Genomic DNA, 19660 nt, shown 5'->3' on the forward strand with positions numbered 1-19660 from the left:
GCTAAGTGGTCCCTGCACGTTATTTAAATATTTACACTGTGTAGGGTATTGATTACTATTGATTGTGATTGTAACATTAATGAGGAGGCACACTCAAAGGTTATGTTATGAGTGTTATGACTTATGACAGATGGCCTACCCTATTAGGTACTTACTACCTAACTGGTATGTTAACAGGTGCTATGGAGCAACGTGCTGCTGAGCATGGCGTCGCTGGTGTTGCTCCTGCAGCTGCGGCATCTGCTGCAGCAGCTGCAGGCCAGGCTGAGGAGACACAGGAGATACACCCGCCTGCAAGCCCACATGACCACCAGGTATGATCATATCCAGGTGCTACGGAGCAACGTGCTGAGCATGGCGTCGCTGGTGTTGCTCCTGCAGCTGCGGCATCTGCTGCAGCAGCTGCAGGCCAGGCTGAGGAGGCACAGGAGATACACCCGCCTGCAAGCCCACATGACCACCAGGTATGATCATATCCAGGTGCTACGGAGCAACGTGCTGAGCATGGCGTCGCTGGTGTTGCTCCTGCAGCTGCGGCATCTGCTGCAGCAGCTGCAGGCCAGGCTGAGGAGGCACAGGAGATACACCCGCCTGCAAGCCCACATGACCACCAGGTATGATCATATCCAGGTGCTACGGAGCAACGTGCTGAGCATGGCGTCGCTGGTGTTGCTCCTGCAGCTGCGGCATCTGCTGCAGCAGCTGCAGGCCAGGCTGTGGAGGCACAGGAGATACACCCGCCTGCAAGCGCACATGACCACTAGGTATGATCATCTTATAAAACTTAACTAACCACAAAATTAAAATTTTGAAAAAACCCCCGACCGCGACATAGGAGACCGATTTTCATGAAACATGGCTAAGAACACTCCGGACTAACTCAGCTTTCAGACAAAAAAATTTTAAATCGGTTCATCCGTTCGGAAGCTACGAATTCTACGATGCCACAGACAGACACACACACAGACAGACAAACAGACAGACACGTCAAACTTATAACACTCCGTCGTTTTTGCGTCTTAAAAAACCAGCATACAAATGATTATTTGACGCTACTTGCTTGAATCACACAGATGTACACATGCACCTCCTTGTTCATAAACGTTCACTAAAGTTATAAATAAATAAATAAATAAATAAATATTATAGGACATTCTTACACAGATTGACTGAGGCCCACGGTAAGCTCAAGAAGGCTTGTGTTGTGGGTACTCAGACAACGATATATATAATATATAAATACTTATATACATTACATAGAAAACATCCATGACTCAGGAACAAATATCTGTGCTCATCACACAAATAAATGCCCTTACCGGGATTCGAACCCGGGACCGCAAAGCCGATAAAGCTCGTTTTCCCCTCACTAGCTCGGAAACACGTGTTTTGTCCTTTAATACCAGCGGGTAAAAACGCATTTTATCCACTAGTGGGTAAAGTAATTTGACCTTGAATAAAGTTAAATTAACTGCTTTAAAATTGATAAAAGTAGGTGAATCTAGTAATAAAGATGATTTACCACCTGTGGAACTATTGGAAGCAGTGATAAACGCATTTTTTGCGTTGTAGTTTCCTCGCTATAGTGAGGGGAAAAGTTTTGTGTTACACTCGGGTGCAAATGTATTTTACTTCTCGTGTGTTAAAAAACTCGCAAGTTCAGGATTCAATTCTCGAACCACTCGCTTCGCTCGTGGTTCAACTATAGAATCCTTTCACTTGCTCGTTTTTCAATTCCACACTCGGCGTTAAAATACAACTTTGCCCCCTTGTATAACAAATAACTATTGTCCCTTTCCGTCCTTTCCGACGTATTGGTGTGATAGAAAGAGAAAAACTAATATTTCTGAATATTAAAATACCTCGGCGGTCGGCCATTCCAGAATATCGGATGGCGACCGTACTGTATAAAACATTAGTAATATATTTAATTCTGTATTCATGAGATTCAAACCGCGTTTGAACCAGTTTATGCATACCATTTAGTTATCAGAGCTCCGCGTTACGAAAGATAAGGTGACTTTTTTGAATGTTAAAAGTTATTTTTAGACAGACGAAAGGCACCTACGGTTTCCACTCCCAAAATAACCTCATGACATTGGTTGTAACTGAAAGTGTAATATGCAAAACACATGGTAATGCTCTGTCGTGAAATGTGGGACAAGCGAGACCCGTCGTCAAAACGTATGCATTTGCATATTTTATCATTAACAGAAACGTCTGCAATCGATGCCACTAGGCTTAGTAAAAGTGAGGATAACTGAACTCACGGCCTCTGGATTTGATTTTATCATTTGCTGAACCGTTGAGGATAACTGGAATCATGATGATTACAATTTTTTGAAAAAAACCCCTACATGACCGATTTTCATGAAATATGGCTAAGAACACTCCCGACTAACTCAGCTTTCAAACAAAAAAAACTAAATCTAAATCGGTTCATCCGTTCCGGAGCTACGATGCCGCAGACAGACATACCCACAGACAGACAAACAGACGTCAAACTTATACCACCCTTCGTTTTTACGACGGGGGTTAATAAAACAAGCTTTAACTAAATTTATGAAGGTTTTTTTCTTAATACGATAAAAAGACGATTAGTTCATTACTCATTAGACAGTTTTACAGACAACATTAAACATAATTAGACATGGATACTGGCAGATAATTGCTTTATAATAATAGCCTAGTTTTGTTTTAGTTTATTTGTAAACAACTTCAATGTGTACATTATGATTTTATGATAAAACAACGCAACTTTTTTTAATCACTGAAAAAGCTCGGCCACACATGCGCGTTTTGAGAGCGTAGGCGGAGCGTCAGCGGAGCGCAATGATAGCGGTGCGCCGGACGAACACTGGCGTTGCGCCCAGCGGACGCCGGCGGGAACTAACGAGCGCGGATTGCGAGCGGAATGCGCGCGGATTGCGAGCAGAACGCCGGCGTTCATCCGGCGCACCGCTAGCTCTACGCTATCAAAACGTTTTATGTGTGGCGGAGGCTTTAAAGTAAACTAATACCTCTATGTAGGACAAGACAAGGATTTGTGTGAATTAATCACATTATTTACATTAATAGTGACTTTTAACTAACTCCGTGACAACAAATCGTTGTTAATTTTAGAAAGTATTGTTGTTAATGTTAACGATTAATAAAGTCTTTGTTACTCTGTTATTTTCAACAAATCGATTCATAATCGATTCCAAATAAAATCATCATCCACGATGATATTTTCGACCGCTAGATTCATCATGACACCGCAGTGCCCGATAAGTAATCTGTTAGGACATTAATTTAAAATAACCTATTCACCGTGATTAAGTAAATATGTTGCATTGTAAGTGTTGTGCAACTTTCTTCAGGTTGTACAGTCACCGGCATAAATGTGATAATATCTGTACCTTGTCATATCAACGTCTTATTTGAAATTCCATACGAAATTGTCAAACGATTAAAAGCGACAACGGGGAAACCCATGTAATCGGCTACGAAATCGATCGGGTTCAGCGAAAGTGTTAAAAGCGACAAGGTACAGAAATCATCACTTCTTTATGCCGGTGACTGTATAAGTACTGAGAGCCTTCTATAAAACTGTCTGTAACCCCAAAGAGGATTGTTAAAGTTTTTTTTTCTCGATTAAAAAATCCCCTATTGTCTTTACATGTTGTCCATTTGTAGTGAGTGTGTTTAGTAAAACGTCCCACTTTGTCGGTTACTATTAAGGCGAGATTTACTTGAATCTTTATATGATTAAATTGACAAAGCGGCTTTATAGCAATCGACAAAGTGGGACGTTTTCCCGTGCACACTCACTCTATTTTGATTGGCGAGAGCATGCACAATTGCACAAAGCCGTGACGAGTGGCGCCAAACAGGGGAGGCCTTTGCCCAGCAGTAGGGCACATTATAGGCTATTAATAAAAAATCGAACATACTTTTTGAATAAATAAATTCCTAATAATTCCCCAAAATAGTGTACCCTAGTAAATATTAGAAGGTGCGAAAGCGTAGTAAACTGCAGTGTGTGATTTCACAATTCAAATTGTAGGTATCTTGAAAATATATTTGTTGATTTACTATCATTGCAAAATGTTTGAATCCTAACTAAAACTTGGTAAATATAATCGTTGTCAACAATCCTTTTTTTAAATAAATATTCCGTTGCGTCCGTGCGTCAACGGCTCATTACAGTAATTGTTTATTTATTTATTGTAATTAACAGCAAACAGTAAATAGACATTTAACCTCCAATAATTAAAATACCACTTCGAGGGGAAACGTTACTGGCTATTATTGCGTAATTATAATTACGGCTTTCCACCGCAGAAGGTACCTCATGCTTAATCCCCCGCCACACATAAAGCGTTTTGATAGCGTAGCGCAATGATAGCGGTGCGCCGTTCGAACGCTGGCGTTCCGCTCGTAATCCGCGCTCGTTAGTTCACGCCGGCGTCCGCTGGGCGCAACGCCAGCGTTCGTCCGGCGCACCGCTATCATTGCGCTCCGCTAACGCTCCGCCTACGCTCTCAAAACGCGCATGTGTGGCCGCGCTTTTAAATACGTTTTTGTGTCATATTCAAACTAAAATTTGTAATTTGTGCCTAGCGATCCGCCCTGTCTTCGCACTGGGAGTAAGTGCGTTTTCAAATTATCCGATCCGATATCGGATGTAGGACCGATATCTCATACATGTAAGCCGCCACCTTTGATTTTTGCCATTGAAATGCTTCTTACATCCGATATCGGATTGGATAATGTGAAAACGCACTATGGCATGTAAATTATGGGTATAGTAAGTTTTCCTTATGCCATAGCGTAGGTACCTTTTTGTAGACTTATGAAAGAAGGACAATTTCACCATATTATTTATGTTGTTATTGTTAAACGGCTTGGGCAACGTTTTGATTAAATCCTAACGCCAGCTTAGTTTTCCGACTTGATTAGCCATTTCATCATATTTCAATCAATGCACACAAAATCTTAACAAATTATACCTAAAGCTTCCTCAAGAATCGTTCTGTCCATGGGTGAAAACCACATGAAAATCCGTTCGGTAGTAGGTAGTTTATCGGAAACATACGTACAAACAAACAGACGCAGCGAAAGACTTTGTTTTCTAAGGCATAGTGAAACTCGCCTATAACTTTCCTGCTTTGCCCAAAGGTTTTCTGGTAGAGAATGCCTTATGGCTTTAAGTTCGCCTATTGTACATTGTGTTTCTTTGTTCAATAAATATTGAATAAATAAATGTGAGTGTGCACGGGAAAACGTCCCACTTTGTCGATTGCTTTAAAGCCGCTTTGTCAGTTTATTCATATACTTATAAAGATACTTAAGTAAATCTCGCCTTAATGGTAACCGACAAAGTGGGACGTTTTACTAAACACACTCACAAATTAATATTCATGAAGGATAAGGGTCCTTTTAGCATGGCTCGCCACAAATACATGCAGTAAATGTTTATAGTAGTTAACTAATGACATGAAACATTGTCTATATTGTGGTTCATTATGGCCAACGAGGCTGTGACGGTAGCATTAACCGCTTGCGTAAGTACGGAGAATGTTCTTATTAAAACTATACTATAACAAAGCAATTAACAGAGAGAGCAAACAAAGATAATGGATGGAATCAGACAATCATAGATAAAAAAAACATTAAGTTGCTTAATTTGTAAGGATTTATTTTTATGCGTAAGAATGTTCCGATGTGTGCAGTCAACCAATTGGAACCCTAGCCATTGTAGAACTATGTCATAGTGACGATATAAATCGGATTATAAGAAATTTCTTACTGCTTGTCATTTTAACAGGGTTGTAGAGTGGCCTAGGGTTCCAATTGGTTGACTGTACATGGTCCATCGTAAGGACTACACTTCAATCTAAGATAGAGAGATTCAATTTCATTCGTACTATTTTTGTTCTGCGCTAGTTCTAGAACCTAAAAGAAAGGAATGAATTCATTTTTTAGGGTTCCGTACCAAAAAGGTACAAAAGGAACCCTAATGGTTTTTAGGGTTCCGTAGCCAAAATGGCAAAAACGGAACCCTTATAGTTTCGTCATGTCCGTCTGTCCGTCTGTCCGTCTGTCCGTCTGTCCGTCTGTCACAGCCGATTTACTCGGAAACTATAAGTACTACTTTTTCGATGTACATACCCGTGTGGGGTATCAATGGAAAGGTCTTTTAAAATGATATAAAGTTTTCTAAAAAACATTTTTCTTAAAGTGAACGGTTTTTGAGATATCAGCTCTCAAAGTCGTAAAAAGTATGTCCCCCCCCCTCTATTTTTATAACTAGGGGTATAAAATTCTTAAAAAAAAATAGAGGTGATGCATGCTAATTAACTCTTTCAACGATTTTTGGTTTGATCAAAGTATCTCTTATAGTTTTTGAGATAGGTTGATTTAACTGTAATTTTGGTTAAGTTATTGGTTTATTATATTTGCTGCTACGGAACCCTTTGTGCGCGAGCCCGACTCGCACTTGGCCGGTTTTTATTATAGGATTTCTTACACAGATTGACTAAGTCCCACGGTAAGCTCAAGAAAACTTGTGTTGTGGGTACTCAGACAACGATTTATTTAATATAAAAATACTTAATATACATAGAAAACATCCATGACTTAGACTTATTATATTAACAAATTATGTTTGCGAGGCCCTTATTTATATGTTTATATCTACCAATTGTTATCAGATCAGGAATTCATTTGAAATATAGTTTAAAAATTTTTGGTATGTCCAGTTACAATTTTAATTTATTATGCTCTCGCCTATACTAAATTATACCATGGTATGCTACTTTGGAGTATTACTAGTCGGGAAAATTCATTTTTAGAAGTGTGACAGAATCGTGTAAAAACTAGGGATGTACCGACTATTGATTTGGCCGACTAGGCCGACTACCGACTAGTCGGCGCTTGGGTGGCCGATTAGTCGGCTAGTCGGCCAGAACATAATTTTCGATAAATTCACATTTTGAATGTCATTTTTGGTCCTTCGTTCGCGCTTTTCATGATTTTTTACAGATGTGCAAAGGTTCATGACAATATTTATATACATTTTCCATTTTTAACAACCGGCTTGGCTTAGTGGGTAGTGATCCTGCCTATGAAGTCGATAATCCTAGGTAGGAAATTTATTTCTGTGGTAATAACAGATATTTGTTGTTTTGAGAAAAAAAGGAATTACTAATAGCTACATAATACAACCATAATTTTCAGCTGATAATTTAATTTTGTACTGTTTTTCTATCACTAATGAAGTGCCGACTAATCGGCCCTTTTTGCCGACTAGTCGCCGACTAATCGCCGACTACAAATGTGGCCGGATAGTCGGCTTTCCCGACTAGTCGGTACATCCCTAGTAAAAACATTAAGAGGACGATGGACATGCCAAAAAACTTTAGTGTATCAGAATCGTCCAGATTTGGTGAACCAGAACTGAGAACGAATGGATGAGTTCGACACCTCAGAACCCGCCTGCTTGGGTATCTGGGTGTTAAAGGCCACTTAAGCTTCTCCGCTGCGGTGGCTGTGTGGAGTCGCGCGGTGCGGTGATGAGAACCGAGTAGAAAGTATTTATTTATTTAATTTTGTTGGTTCCAGCTACCCAATGGCGAGTAAGGAGGAGGTAGAGAAAAACCAGGACAACTGCGCCATCTGTTGGGAGCCTATGAAGGAGGCGCGCAAGTTGCCCTGCGATCATCTCTTCCATAAGTAAGTATTTCACAAGTGAAGGTTTCCGATGTAGAGATATGGAAGGAAAAGAGCCTCAAATGACGTATAACGGCTCCACACGCTCGGTGTTTGCCACAAACACTAACTCGTGTCAGAGATCGTGCCATTCTCACGTTTGCCGAAATCGCTCGTTTGTGGAATACCCCTCGGATTTTTGCCTAAAACCAACACTGTCAGAAATTATTTTTAAACTCAATTTCTATTTTATAACTCGGAGAGAAAGATATGAAGTAAATCGACGACGTCAATCGGCATGTTTCATATTAGCAAGTCGTTTAAATTCGTTTTGTCAGTTTCCTTAACCTGCAGCATTTATTGCAGCTCCTGTTTATGCCAGTGGATGCAGCAGGACGCGTCGTGCCCGACTTGCAGGCGCGCGCTGGCGGCGCGGCCCCCGCCCGCCGCCCCCGCGCCCCCCGCCCCCGCGCCCCCCGCGCCCGTCAACCACCTCTTCCAGTTCCACGGTGAGTGCTGCCCCCGCCCCCCGCCCCCGCGCCCCCCGCGCCCGTCAACCACCTCTTCCAGTTCCACGGTGAGTGCTGCCCCCGCCCCCGCCCCCGCGCCCCCGCGCCCGTCAACCACCTCTTCCAGTTCCACGGTGATCAACCACCTCTTCCAGTTCCACGGTGAGTGCTGCCCCCGCCCCCCGCCCCCGCGCCCCCCGCGCCCGTCAACCACCTCTTCCAGTTCCACGGTGAGTGCTGCCCCCGCCCCCGCCCCCGCGCCCCCGCGCCCGTCAACCACCTCTTCCAGTTCCACGGTGAGTGCTGCCCCCGCCCCCGCCCCCGCGCCCCCGCGCCCGTCAACCACCTCTTCCAGTTCCACGGTGAGTGCTGCCCCCGCCCGCCGCCCCCGCGCCCCCGCGCCCGTCAACCACCTCTTCCAGTTCCACGGTGAGTGCTGCCCCCGCCCGCCGCCCCCGCGCCCCCGCGCCCGCCAACCACCTCTTCCAGTTCCACGGTGAGTGCTGCCCCCGCCCCCGCCCCCGCGCCCCCGCGCCCGTCAACCACCTCTTCCAGTTCCACGGTGAGTGCTGCCCCCCCCCCCCCGCCCCCGCCCCCGCGCCCGTCAACCACCTCTTCCAGTTCCACGGTGAGTGCTGCCCCCGCCCGCCGCCCCCGCGCCCCCGCGCCCGTCAACCACCTCTTCCAGTTCCACGGTGAGTGCTGCCCCCGCCCGCCGCCCCCGCGCCCCCGCGCCCGTCAACCACCTCTTCCAGTTCCACGGTGAGTGCTGCCCCCGCCCGCCGCCCCCGCGCCCCCCGCGCCCGTCAACCACCTCTTCCAGTTCCACGGTGAGTGCTGCCCCCGCCCCCCGCCCCCGCGCCCCCGCGCCCGTCAACCACCTCTTCCAGTTCCACGGTGAGTGCTGCCCCCGCCCGCCGCCCCCGCGCCCGTCAACCACCTCTTCCAGTTCCACGGTGAGTGCTGCCCCCGCCCGCCGCCCCCGCGCCCCCCGCGCCCGTCAACCACCTCTTCCAGTTCCACGGTGAGTGCTGCCCCCGCCCCCCGCGCCCGTCAACCACCTCTTCCAGTTCCACGGTGAGTGCTGCCCCCGCCCGCCGCCCCGCGACCCCCCCGCGCGTCAACCACCTCTTCCAGTTCCACGGTGAGTGCTGCCCCCGCCCGCCGCCCCCGCGCCCCCGCGCCCGTCAACCACCTCTTCCAGTTCCACGGTGAGTGCTGCCCCGAAGCGCCCCCGCGATCGAAGCTGGATCCGCCCTTGGCGCCCTCTTCACTGCTATAGAGACGCACATCGACGAACGGCCCCCGCGACCATTTCTTACGAATCACGGTGCGGGAAAACGCCCTTTCCTTGAAAAATTTTACCCCGTACCGTACATCATAGACTACTATGTTATCGACACTTAATTTTAGGCTGTTTACTAAATTATTTCAAAATGACAGTCGTTGACCCCGGAGTTTTCTTCGGCGCCTTATGAGTTACACTACTCTGCTAGATATACATATTCATTAATCATATCATAACCGACGATTTACTTAGGCAGAACATACTAACAAATAAATATGCCTACGTTCTGTACTATAACTGGTTTTGCGTTAAACTACAGCACATGATAGTGTGCATTTTGCGATTTTATAGAATCGACTAGCGAAAATTCCCATAACCGGTCGACATATTCCGATACAAAACTCTTTAATAAAATTCTGGACGATTAATCTCACCTCTTTGCAACTGAAACTTGTCAATACATTTGACTGGCGCAAAATGTCAACGATCTCAATTTTGACATAATATAAATAAACGCAAAATAATTCGAAAAAATAAACACGAAATTACCGTTCCCTGTCCATTAAAACCGACCACAATGGAGAAACTAGACTTACAACATCCGCAAACGAAATTACGATATCCAAATGTGCTTTACAAATACTTATAAAATCGAACTAGACAATATTTCTTAATCTAGATAACATTTCATCTCAACACAATGAATATCAATAGTAGATTACCTATCCGCGCGCCCACAGGACAAAATCATCAGTTAAAGTAACTCGAGAACACCAAATACATTTTAATATTTGAAACATTGAGATCAGGATTTTCACGTACGTTTCATTCAATAAGCCACACCCGAATCGTCCCAAGTGGATGGTGAAAATAGGCGACGTGTGCGCGCTGCTGACCGTAGTGTCTTTGACTGCGCTGCTGCTGGTTCATTCAGCCGCTAGCACCGTGAGCGCCACCAGCGAGGCGAGCGCCGCGTGCGACGGCGGCGGGGCTGCCGCGAGTGCCGTTAGCGCCGAGACGGGCCGCGACGGGCCCAGGAGCGGTGCTACTGTTGGCACTGATGCCGAGTGCTGCGGGTCCGAGACGGACTTAGATGAAGGTAGGATAACTTGGGAATAGGTACTACTAGAGCCGACAGATGATATGGTCGCGTTCATTGTAATTGCAAATGTTTGATGTGTTTTCTTTGTGTTCTGTTATGTCTTTCCGTTTTGTGATTTACGTGTATTCTTACATTTCTTACTTTGTTATGTAGGTAAATAGTTTTATTTTCCGGTCTCTTTTCGTCCTCTTCTTTTTTTATTGTTGTGTGTTTGTTATCTGTCGCGGCATCACCGAATGGGCCCTACGGAAGACCAGCGCTGGCTTCCAGCTCTGTTTTTTTGTTCTTTTCTTGTGTACTTGTACGTATGTGTTTGTGAGCGTCATGAATAATGGAATACGAGCACCTCGCTCTTCGTCGTGTTGTACTTAAGTCCATGAGCCACTGCGTACCTCTCACACTTTCCAAGCAGCCTACCAACTGCGCAAGCAGAATGCCCCAGCAGCACCATATCATCGGCGTAGCTAATGTTGTTTATCATTTTACCAGCTATACAACAGCCAACCCTGGTACTGCTGAGGTCCTCTATCAAGGCGTTAATATACAGAAGAGCCGAGGAGATGACAAACCCCCCTGCCTCACTCCACTCTTCAATCTGTACTCCCCTGATAGTGAGTCTGCCCACCTCACGATGTTTACCTGATGTTTGTACCAATAATCAAAAATACCAACCACTTCCTCTGGCACATTAGTTTCTGTTCTCAGCTTATGCCATAAAAGGTCATAGGACACCATATCAAAAGCCTTGGACAAATCCAAGAAACACGCGTAAACGGGCGTTTTTCGGTCAGTGTAGTACCGGACAGTATGCTTGAGACTTAAAATAGCTGCATCAGTTGACAGTCCAGGCTGAAACCCAAACTGCGCATCATGCAGTTTAATGTACTTGCTAAGCTGTCGATCAAGCATACTGTCCAGGACCTTGGCAATAGTCGTCGCTAAAGATATGGGCCTATAGTTGGCACTATCCGAGAAATCACCGGTTTTATTTTTGACTATTGGCACCACCACCGTCCTCATACATTCATCTGGTAAGTAAGAGTGCCTAATACACAACGTATAAAACATGGACAATACGCGCGGCAAATGGACACCTGCATGTTTAAGGTGCTCAATACTTATGCTGTCGTGACCTGGTGATTTTCCCTTAGTCATACTGCGTATCACAGAGGTGACCTCACTGGCCGTAAAGCTAATGAGTGGATCTGACGAACGCCCCAACCTAGTCTGGACGGTAGGTGAAACGACATGCAGCGGCTCAACTTTAAAGCTATTTTTAAACATATTAGCTATTTCAACTGGCTCACTGATACCATTAACACTAAGAGGGGCACTAGGCTTTGGGTTGAGATTGTTAGTCTGTTTCCAAAAATTGCGGAAATCCTTTTTAGCATGTTTCTCTGCCAGGATATCCATTCTTATCTGTTCGGCATTATCCTGGCACCACTTCAGTCTCGATTTAAATATACGCCTCGACTCTACCATACGAGCGTACCAAGGCCCTGACAACGGTTTCCCATACATTAACCAACACTGAAAATGGTGCCTAGCATCCTTATGTGCCAGGTAAACATGTATATTCCACCCAACCACACCACGTTTCCGTCTAGGTATCATCACGCAACTACTCTCCACCGCCGCACCCCTCAACGACTTCACTATATCTACATAAAGACGATCAATTACAGCTCTGTGACTAACATCACTACACAACCTATCGCAGCAGTTAGACAGATCATGTGGGAAGTCAATCTCACGAAGCTTCTCATTACAAATACTCCTATACATTTCGATTTGTGACGCATTTCTAAACCCCCACCGTACTCTATCACAGACCGGTACTCTAGGGGCATGATGAGGTCTAAGAACATTTATGTCACACTCAACTTGTAATGCTAGGTGATCAGACCACGCTGTCCCATAGTGCACCTCTACGCTAGTAACAGACTGCACAGCGGCCTGTGTCACCAGACAGTGGTCGAGCCAACGTGTACTACCATGGGCACATAGCTGGGCATTAACTCGTTAATCCGTTAATCGTTAATTAACGAAGTTAACATTTCGATTAACGGATTAACTTTTAAGTTAACTTTAAAACATGTTAACGGATTCGTTAACTTCCGTTAAATTTCATCGGGTCCGTTAATCGTTAATCCAGCACCCCAAGCGGCTCGCTGCGCCGCGAAAACCACGTTCTTACTGCTACTGTAAAAGCCCGTAATAGTACGGCAAAACCTAGAATTTATCGGTAAAAGCAGATCCGTCGGTTATAAACAGTCTAAAGACCAATTGGCGACTTTGGATCACTTATTTGAGATCTTCTAAATCTTATTAGGCGTGCTAGATCGATCACTAACCTGGGAATAGGGTGCAATCATCAGGCATGACAGACAAATCGCGCAACCGACGCATCGAGTTAGAGTCCGGCGCGGGCCTTAGATTACTCTACTAAGTTATCGTGTCCCACAGCATCGAGTTCTGAAGATCTCAAATCTCAATCTGAAGAACCGACGCATCACGATCGCGACCGCATGAATGACCCAATAATTACCAATGCGAAGTAAAACCTAGGATTTAGCCAACCAACGGCAGTAGGTAAAAGCCCGAAGAGACCGTAATTATTACATTTCGGTTTTTTTTTACCGATTGGCGTCACAGGTTTTAATGGTTTTTGGTGGATACTTAGTAAATACAAATACATAATACTTACCTACAGTGAAGTCCTATTTTTATGACGTGTTAACGGATTATCGATTAACTTTAACTTCCGTTAAATCTACCGAAATGTATCGCTTTAACGATTAACGAAGTTAACTTTTTAAGTAACGGATTAACGATTATCGAAGTTAACTATTTGATTAACGGTGCCCAGCTATGCATGGGCATCACTGATAAACGTAAAAGTATCTGAATTAGCTCCCAGTATGTCCATATCCGCACAAGTCCACATTTGATCGTCGCAAAATTTTAACATTTCACGGCCAAATAAACTATCGGGGTGTGCATTATAATCTCCCAACATAAATACAGATGAAACCTGACTATTTTCCACTATAGCATTCATCTCACTTAAACAATCAGTAAATTCTATTAAATTGTCAGCCAAATTAACCGGCATATAAACAGAAAAGACTAAGAACGACCTGTCCTTCACCTTCACCTTAATAGCCTCCAGACGATTACTCGCACAGTGGATCGCCGAAACCGAGTCAAACGCACTTTTTCTCCATAAAAGTGCCACCCCACCATACGGCCTCCCTTGTAATAGGCCAGCTGAGGTATCCATGGCAGACGAACCTATATACCCAAACTCACTGTCAATGCTTCCCAAAAATGGTAAACTGTGTAAATAAAGCCACGTCTCCTGTAATGCCAAAATATCCGCCTTCTGACATAACACTCTAATGTAATCCACCGAGCGAGTAACCGACTTGCAATTATAACTAATTAGTTTACATTTAGAATTGTTCATAATTGGATCTAATCTCAAATTTCAATTTCAATTAAATTTACTACTGAAATATCAAATAAAATAAAATATATTAATCAATTTTTTTTTTTGATAACTACAACTTTTTATATTTATTTATTTTACTATTTACTTATTTTTATATTTAAAATCTATAATATGATATAGTCAGATAATAAATGTCTTTTATCTTTTTTTTATCTATCAGCTGCAAAAGTGGATGGTGAATTTATCAATGAATTCATTCATCATTTCTCCATGCACTTGTAGCTGATAGTACATTATATTTATGAAAATAGGCGACGTGTGTTACTGACCTTGGTGTCCATAACAGCCGAACAGCACGGGTGATAGTACAGTCAACCGATTGCCACCCTAGGCCACTCTACAACCATGTCAAAATAACAAGCAGTAAGAGATTTCTTACAAATTGATTTATAACGTCACTATGACATAGTTCTACCGTGGCCTAGGGTTCCAATTGGTTGACTGTACATTCGCTGCTAGTACCGTCACCGTCAGTGTCGCCTGTGACTCCTGTGAGTGTCGTCAACTAGTCACTGATACCAACTACTCGTGCGGATCTGAGTTGTAAGGTAAGACCGTGGTATACTGGATTATTGCTTGGTTTCCACGGGACAGGCTTCGCCTAGTGTGGGACCATAGAACTAATTGTCTGTAAATCTTTATGTTAAATAAATATTTCATTTCATTTCATTCGACAGATCTCCAAACGGCTCTTTTATTTACAGAGATCGGACAATTTGGCCCATATTCTTAGCTTGATATATGTGTTAAAATGTCAAATATTTTTATAAACGCCATCTAGCCGAGCGTTCCCCAAAGGCGTAACGCCATCTTGGCCGCCGTCCCTTTTTCATTATGGTTTTCAGGTACGTTTTTTTCTTAGACTTTATCCGTCTATACGGAGTTACATATGTCTTTGGTTCTACTCACTGTCACTTTTCTGTTTTTTTTTTTTGTATATAATGTTGTGTTAAATAATAGATATTGTTGTTGCAGGTTCCCGCTACGTGTCGTGGCTGCCGAGCTTCTCCGTGGAGGTGACGCGCGTGCGCCGCGAGCCCCTGCCGCCCGCGCAGCTCGACGCGCTCGCGAGACAGGTCAGTGTGTTCCCGCTACGTGTCGTGGCTGCCGAGCTTCTCCGTGGAGGTGACGCGCGTGCGCCGCGAGCCCCTGCCGCCCGCGCAGCTCGACGCGCTCGCGAGACAGGTCAGTGTGTTCCCGCTACGTGTCGTGGCTGCCGAGCTTCTCCGTGGAGGTGACGCGCGTGCGCCGCGAGCCCCTGCCGCCCGCGCAGCTCGACGCGCTCGCGAGACAGGTCAGTGTGTTCCCGCTACGTGTCGTGGCTGCCGAGCTTCTCCGTGGAGGTGACGCGCGTGCGCCGCGAGCCCCTGCCGCCCGCGCAGCTCGAGGCGCTCGCGAGACAGGTCAGTGTGTTCCCGCTACGTGTCGTGGCTGCCGAGCTTCTCCGTGGAGGTGACGCGCGTGCGCCGCGAGCCCCTGCCGCCCGCGCAGCTCGACGCGCTCGCGAGACAGGTCAGTGTGTTCCCGCTACGTGTCGTGGCTGCCGAGCTTCTCCGTGGAGGTGACGCGCGTGCGCCGCGAGCCCCTGCCGCCCGCGCAGCTCGACGCGCTCGCGAGACAGGTCAGTGTGTTCCCGCTACGTGTCGTGGCTGCCGAGCTTCTCCGTGGAGGTGACGCGCGTGCGCCGCGAGCCCCTGCCGCCCGCGCAGCTCGACGCGCTCGCGAGACAGGTCAGTGTGTTCCCGCTACGTGTCGTGGCTGCCGAGCTTCTCCGTGGAGGTGACGCGCGTGCGCCGCGAGCCCCTGCCGCCCGCGCAGCTCGACGCGCTCGCGAGACAGGTCAGTGTGTTCCCGCTACGTGTCGTGGCTGCCGAGCTTCTCCGTGGAGGTGACGCGCGTGCGCCGCGAGCCCCTGCCGCCCGCGCAGCTCGACGCGCTCGCGAGACAGGTCAGTGTGTTCCCGCTACGTGTCGTGGCTGCCGAGCTTCTCCGTGGAGGTGACGCGCGTGCGCCGCGAGCCCCTGCCGCCCGCGCAGCTCGAGGCGCTCGCGAGACAGGTCAGTGTGTTCCCGCTACGTGTCGTGGCTGCCGAGCTTCTCCGTGGAGGTGACGCGCGTGCGCCGCGAGCCCCTGCCGCCCGCGCAGCTCGACGCGCTCGCGAGACAGGTCAGTGTGTTCCCGCTACGTGTCGTGGCTGCCGAGCTTCTCCGTGGAGGTGACGCGCGTGCGCCGCGAGCCCCTGCCGCCCGCGCAGCTCGACGCGCTCGCGAGACAGGTCAGTGTGTTCCCGCTACGTGTCGTGGCTGCCGAGCTTCTCCGTGGAGGTGACGCGCGTGCGCCGCGAGCCCCTGCCGCCCGCGCAGCTCGACGCGCTCGCGAGACAGGTCAGTGCGTCAACTACTGGCTACTGGGGTCGGAGACTCGTTCATGTCTTTTATTCTGTTGTTTTGTTATATGATGATAAAATGTGTTTTATGATAATAATGAGATGTAGGTTTGTTTTAATGTAAATTGTAATTTAATGTAAAAAAATGTTTTAATTTTAAAACAGGGGTACTTACTTGGAAAAAATATTTGCTGTGTTGGAAGGCGTCTTAGTAGCTCAGATGGAGCTGATTTAGGCTGGTTTTAGCAGACTGACCGCGCGGAATGATCGGAACCAGAGTAATATTTATTAATTTCAGGGAGCGTTTTATAGTAGAGCGGATCCGCCGCGACTTACAACAACAGCAAGTCATATATAAATAGGTCGCGCTTCGCGCGGTCGACCCGCATGACACTAAATTCAGTGGTTGCAATCGAGTGTTTAAGTTTCAGTCGATAGAGTGAATTTTTAACTTCATAAAATTTTTAAGCTTAACAGCATCGGCAATGGTTGCAATCGAGTGTTTAAGTTTCAGTCGATAGAGTGAATTTTTAACTTCATAAAATTTTTAAGCTTAACAGCATCGGCAATGTCACTTTCAGATGTTTCTGCTGAATATAAAAATAATGATCGTATGATTTGTCGTGTCGTGTGTGCAGGTGCAAGCGATGTTCCCGCACTACGCGCTGGCGCCGCTGCTGGCCGACCTGGCGGCCACGCGCTCCGCCGACCTCACCGTCGACAACATCCTCGAGGGCCGCCTGCCCCCTCCTGCGCCCCCCCCCCGCCCCCTCCCGCGCCCCCCACACCGCCACCGGAGCCACCTGTGTCCGCGCCCATACCTGACGCGCCGCTACTCGACGAGGAGGCCGAACAGTGAGTACTGCATCACGTCACTACGCTACATCCGAGAGGGCCGCCTGTTGCCACGCCCCCCCTCCTCCCCCCGTGCTGGCCTTTGCTGCAGTGGAAGAGGGACTACTTCTATACCTATACTCGGCGGCCGTAGGATTCGAACGCTTTAGTCACTCAAAACTTCGACTTCCATCTGAGGCTTTTTTTTATACCACGTCGGTGGCAAACAGGTATACGGCTCGCATGATGGAAAGTAGTCACCGTAACCTATGGACGCCTGCAATTCGAGGGGTGTCACATGTTTAACCTCTCAGATGCTTAGGAGCGGGTCTGCTCCATATATTTCAACTTTAACATTGTATGCATACTAGTATTATAAATGGGAAAGTGTGTGTGTCTGTTTGTCTGTTCGCCGGCAAAACGGAGCGACAAATTGACGTGATTTTTTAAATGGAAATAGTTGAAGGAATAAAGAGTGACTTAGGCCACATTTTGTCTCTTACGCCAGCAAAAGCTAGTTTATCATATTTAATTAACAGTTTTTGACAGGCGCATACGAAAGGTTAAATACCATACCGTCAAAACTTCGACTCTTATTCTGAAATAATAAAATGATGACATTTTTTCTCAGGGAAATAACCACAGAGTTTCCACAAGAGTCCTCTGAGCGGGAATCCAACCTGCAACGCCGCAAGCGGCTGCTCCTCGCGCGCGCGCGCCGCCGCTACCTCGCCCGCCCCGCCGCCGCGCCCGCGCCCGCTCGTGACAGCTGAGCCGCACACGAGCGTAGCTGGTATGACGTGAACATTGTACCTTAACAACTAGCCGATATAATTATGACCTCTCTATTATTTTCAATGTTGACATTTTACTTTGAGATGGTCAAAATGATGAATCAGCTAGTTGCATAATTTTCTCCTTTAGCTTTTTCAAAATCGTTTGTTGTACATTTGAAGCATAATATTATTTTTCTCGTCTTAAAAGAGCTAGACTAATTTTCGACAGATCGGATGACACTGTAAATTGACTTTTCGTAAACCCTATTGCAACTAAATTGAGTTAAAAATGGAACTGTCGCCATTATAATATATTGAAGTTGCCGAAGTTTTCAAAAATATTATTGGAACTTCTAAAAGCCTTTACAATAGAGACGTGTTCAGAATGTTCAGATATTACTGAACAACTCTGCCTCGCTTTGAAGCTGACTGTACAGTCTAGTTCATAAATATGCGTACATTTCTTCACCGTAGGTACCTCGTTGCAATAAGGTGAAAAAAATTACACATATTTATGAACTCGACATACAAGTTACTTGAAATGTTTTTGTAAAACAATTCATTGACACTTTTCTTTGGACGATATGTTTAAATTTATAAAGTTACTGACGATTTCAACCATGCTGCGCCGACATAAAACCCAGATTCGTAGGAATTATCTGAACTGGTCGCCACAAAGCCACCATTGTATAATAATTATAATGTTGTTCACAAAATATCACATACCAGTTCAATGTTAGTGATTTATTTATTTATTTCGCTAAATTGTAATGCAATGGTAGTGAAATATATAACCGGCAGAGAGTCTGCTAATTTCTGTTCTTAACTTCTTTTAAAGTTAATTCATTCTCATTTGGTAAACGAACTTCTAACCTCGAAATGTGTCTAAAACAAGTTTTTTTTTCAATATCTTGGTATGTAGATTTTGTCATTCCGAGTTAGAAGTTGGCACGCCAAATACAACAGAATGTATACTTATCTTGATTTTGTTACATTTAAATTAATACACTTCCTCTAATGAAATCGACGGAGGAATCAATAGATATTTGTCACGTTTTCAAGAAAAAGGGACTGCATTGTCAGTTTTAGTAACGCAGATTGCATTATTGTATATGACTGAAAGTAAATGTACTCTTGCTTGAAAATGGCATATTTATCATTAGCATGTGACCTTTTTTCACCTTTTGTGATATTTTAGTTAGTTTTAACAAAATAATATTAATGTTATGTAATGGCACAATTACAATGTCCCAGTTCCTGAATAAATTAATAACTAAAGAAAATGTTATAATATTGTTTAATCACCTAATTTGGCAGTAGAATAAGGCGTGAAATTCATTTTATTCATAGGACATCAACTGTTCCCTTTCCGTTTTTTTCTACTGACAAAATGGGTGTGCCAGAGTACATAAACGATTACAGGCCGTCCCACTCAGATTGGCTTTCCACTGGAGGATTGTATCTGGAGCTGTGATTGAGCCATTAATGTTTCGGTAGTTACGAACTTACGAAGAGTTCGGAACCGTTGTCTCGCTGCGTGCTCGTGACGTCAC

At 45.6% G+C, this 19660-nt stretch overlaps 1 protein-coding gene across 1 annotated transcript in view; it reads left to right on the forward strand.

Moving 5' to 3' along the window:
• Positions 1–19660, forward strand: part of LOC125234873 (E3 ubiquitin-protein ligase AMFR-like) — a 43437-nt gene extending 23777 nt beyond the window's left edge. The window contains exons 5-10 of the mRNA XM_048141294.1: positions 178–314; positions 7609–7719; positions 8062–8204; positions 15087–15187; positions 17136–17356; positions 17963–19660. Of these exons, the coding sequence (XP_047997251.1) occupies positions 178–314; positions 7609–7719; positions 8062–8204; positions 15087–15187; positions 17136–17356; positions 17963–18104 (855 nt within the window). The 3' untranslated portion in view covers positions 18105–19660. The remainder of the gene's footprint in view (positions 1–177; positions 315–7608; positions 7720–8061; positions 8205–15086; positions 15188–17135; positions 17357–17962) is intronic.

The sequence above is a fragment of the Leguminivora glycinivorella genome, chromosome 16 (genome assembly GCF_023078275.1).
Source record: "Leguminivora glycinivorella isolate SPB_JAAS2020 chromosome 16, LegGlyc_1.1, whole genome shotgun sequence".
Classification (NCBI taxonomy): domain Eukaryota; kingdom Metazoa; phylum Arthropoda; class Insecta; order Lepidoptera; family Tortricidae; genus Leguminivora; species Leguminivora glycinivorella.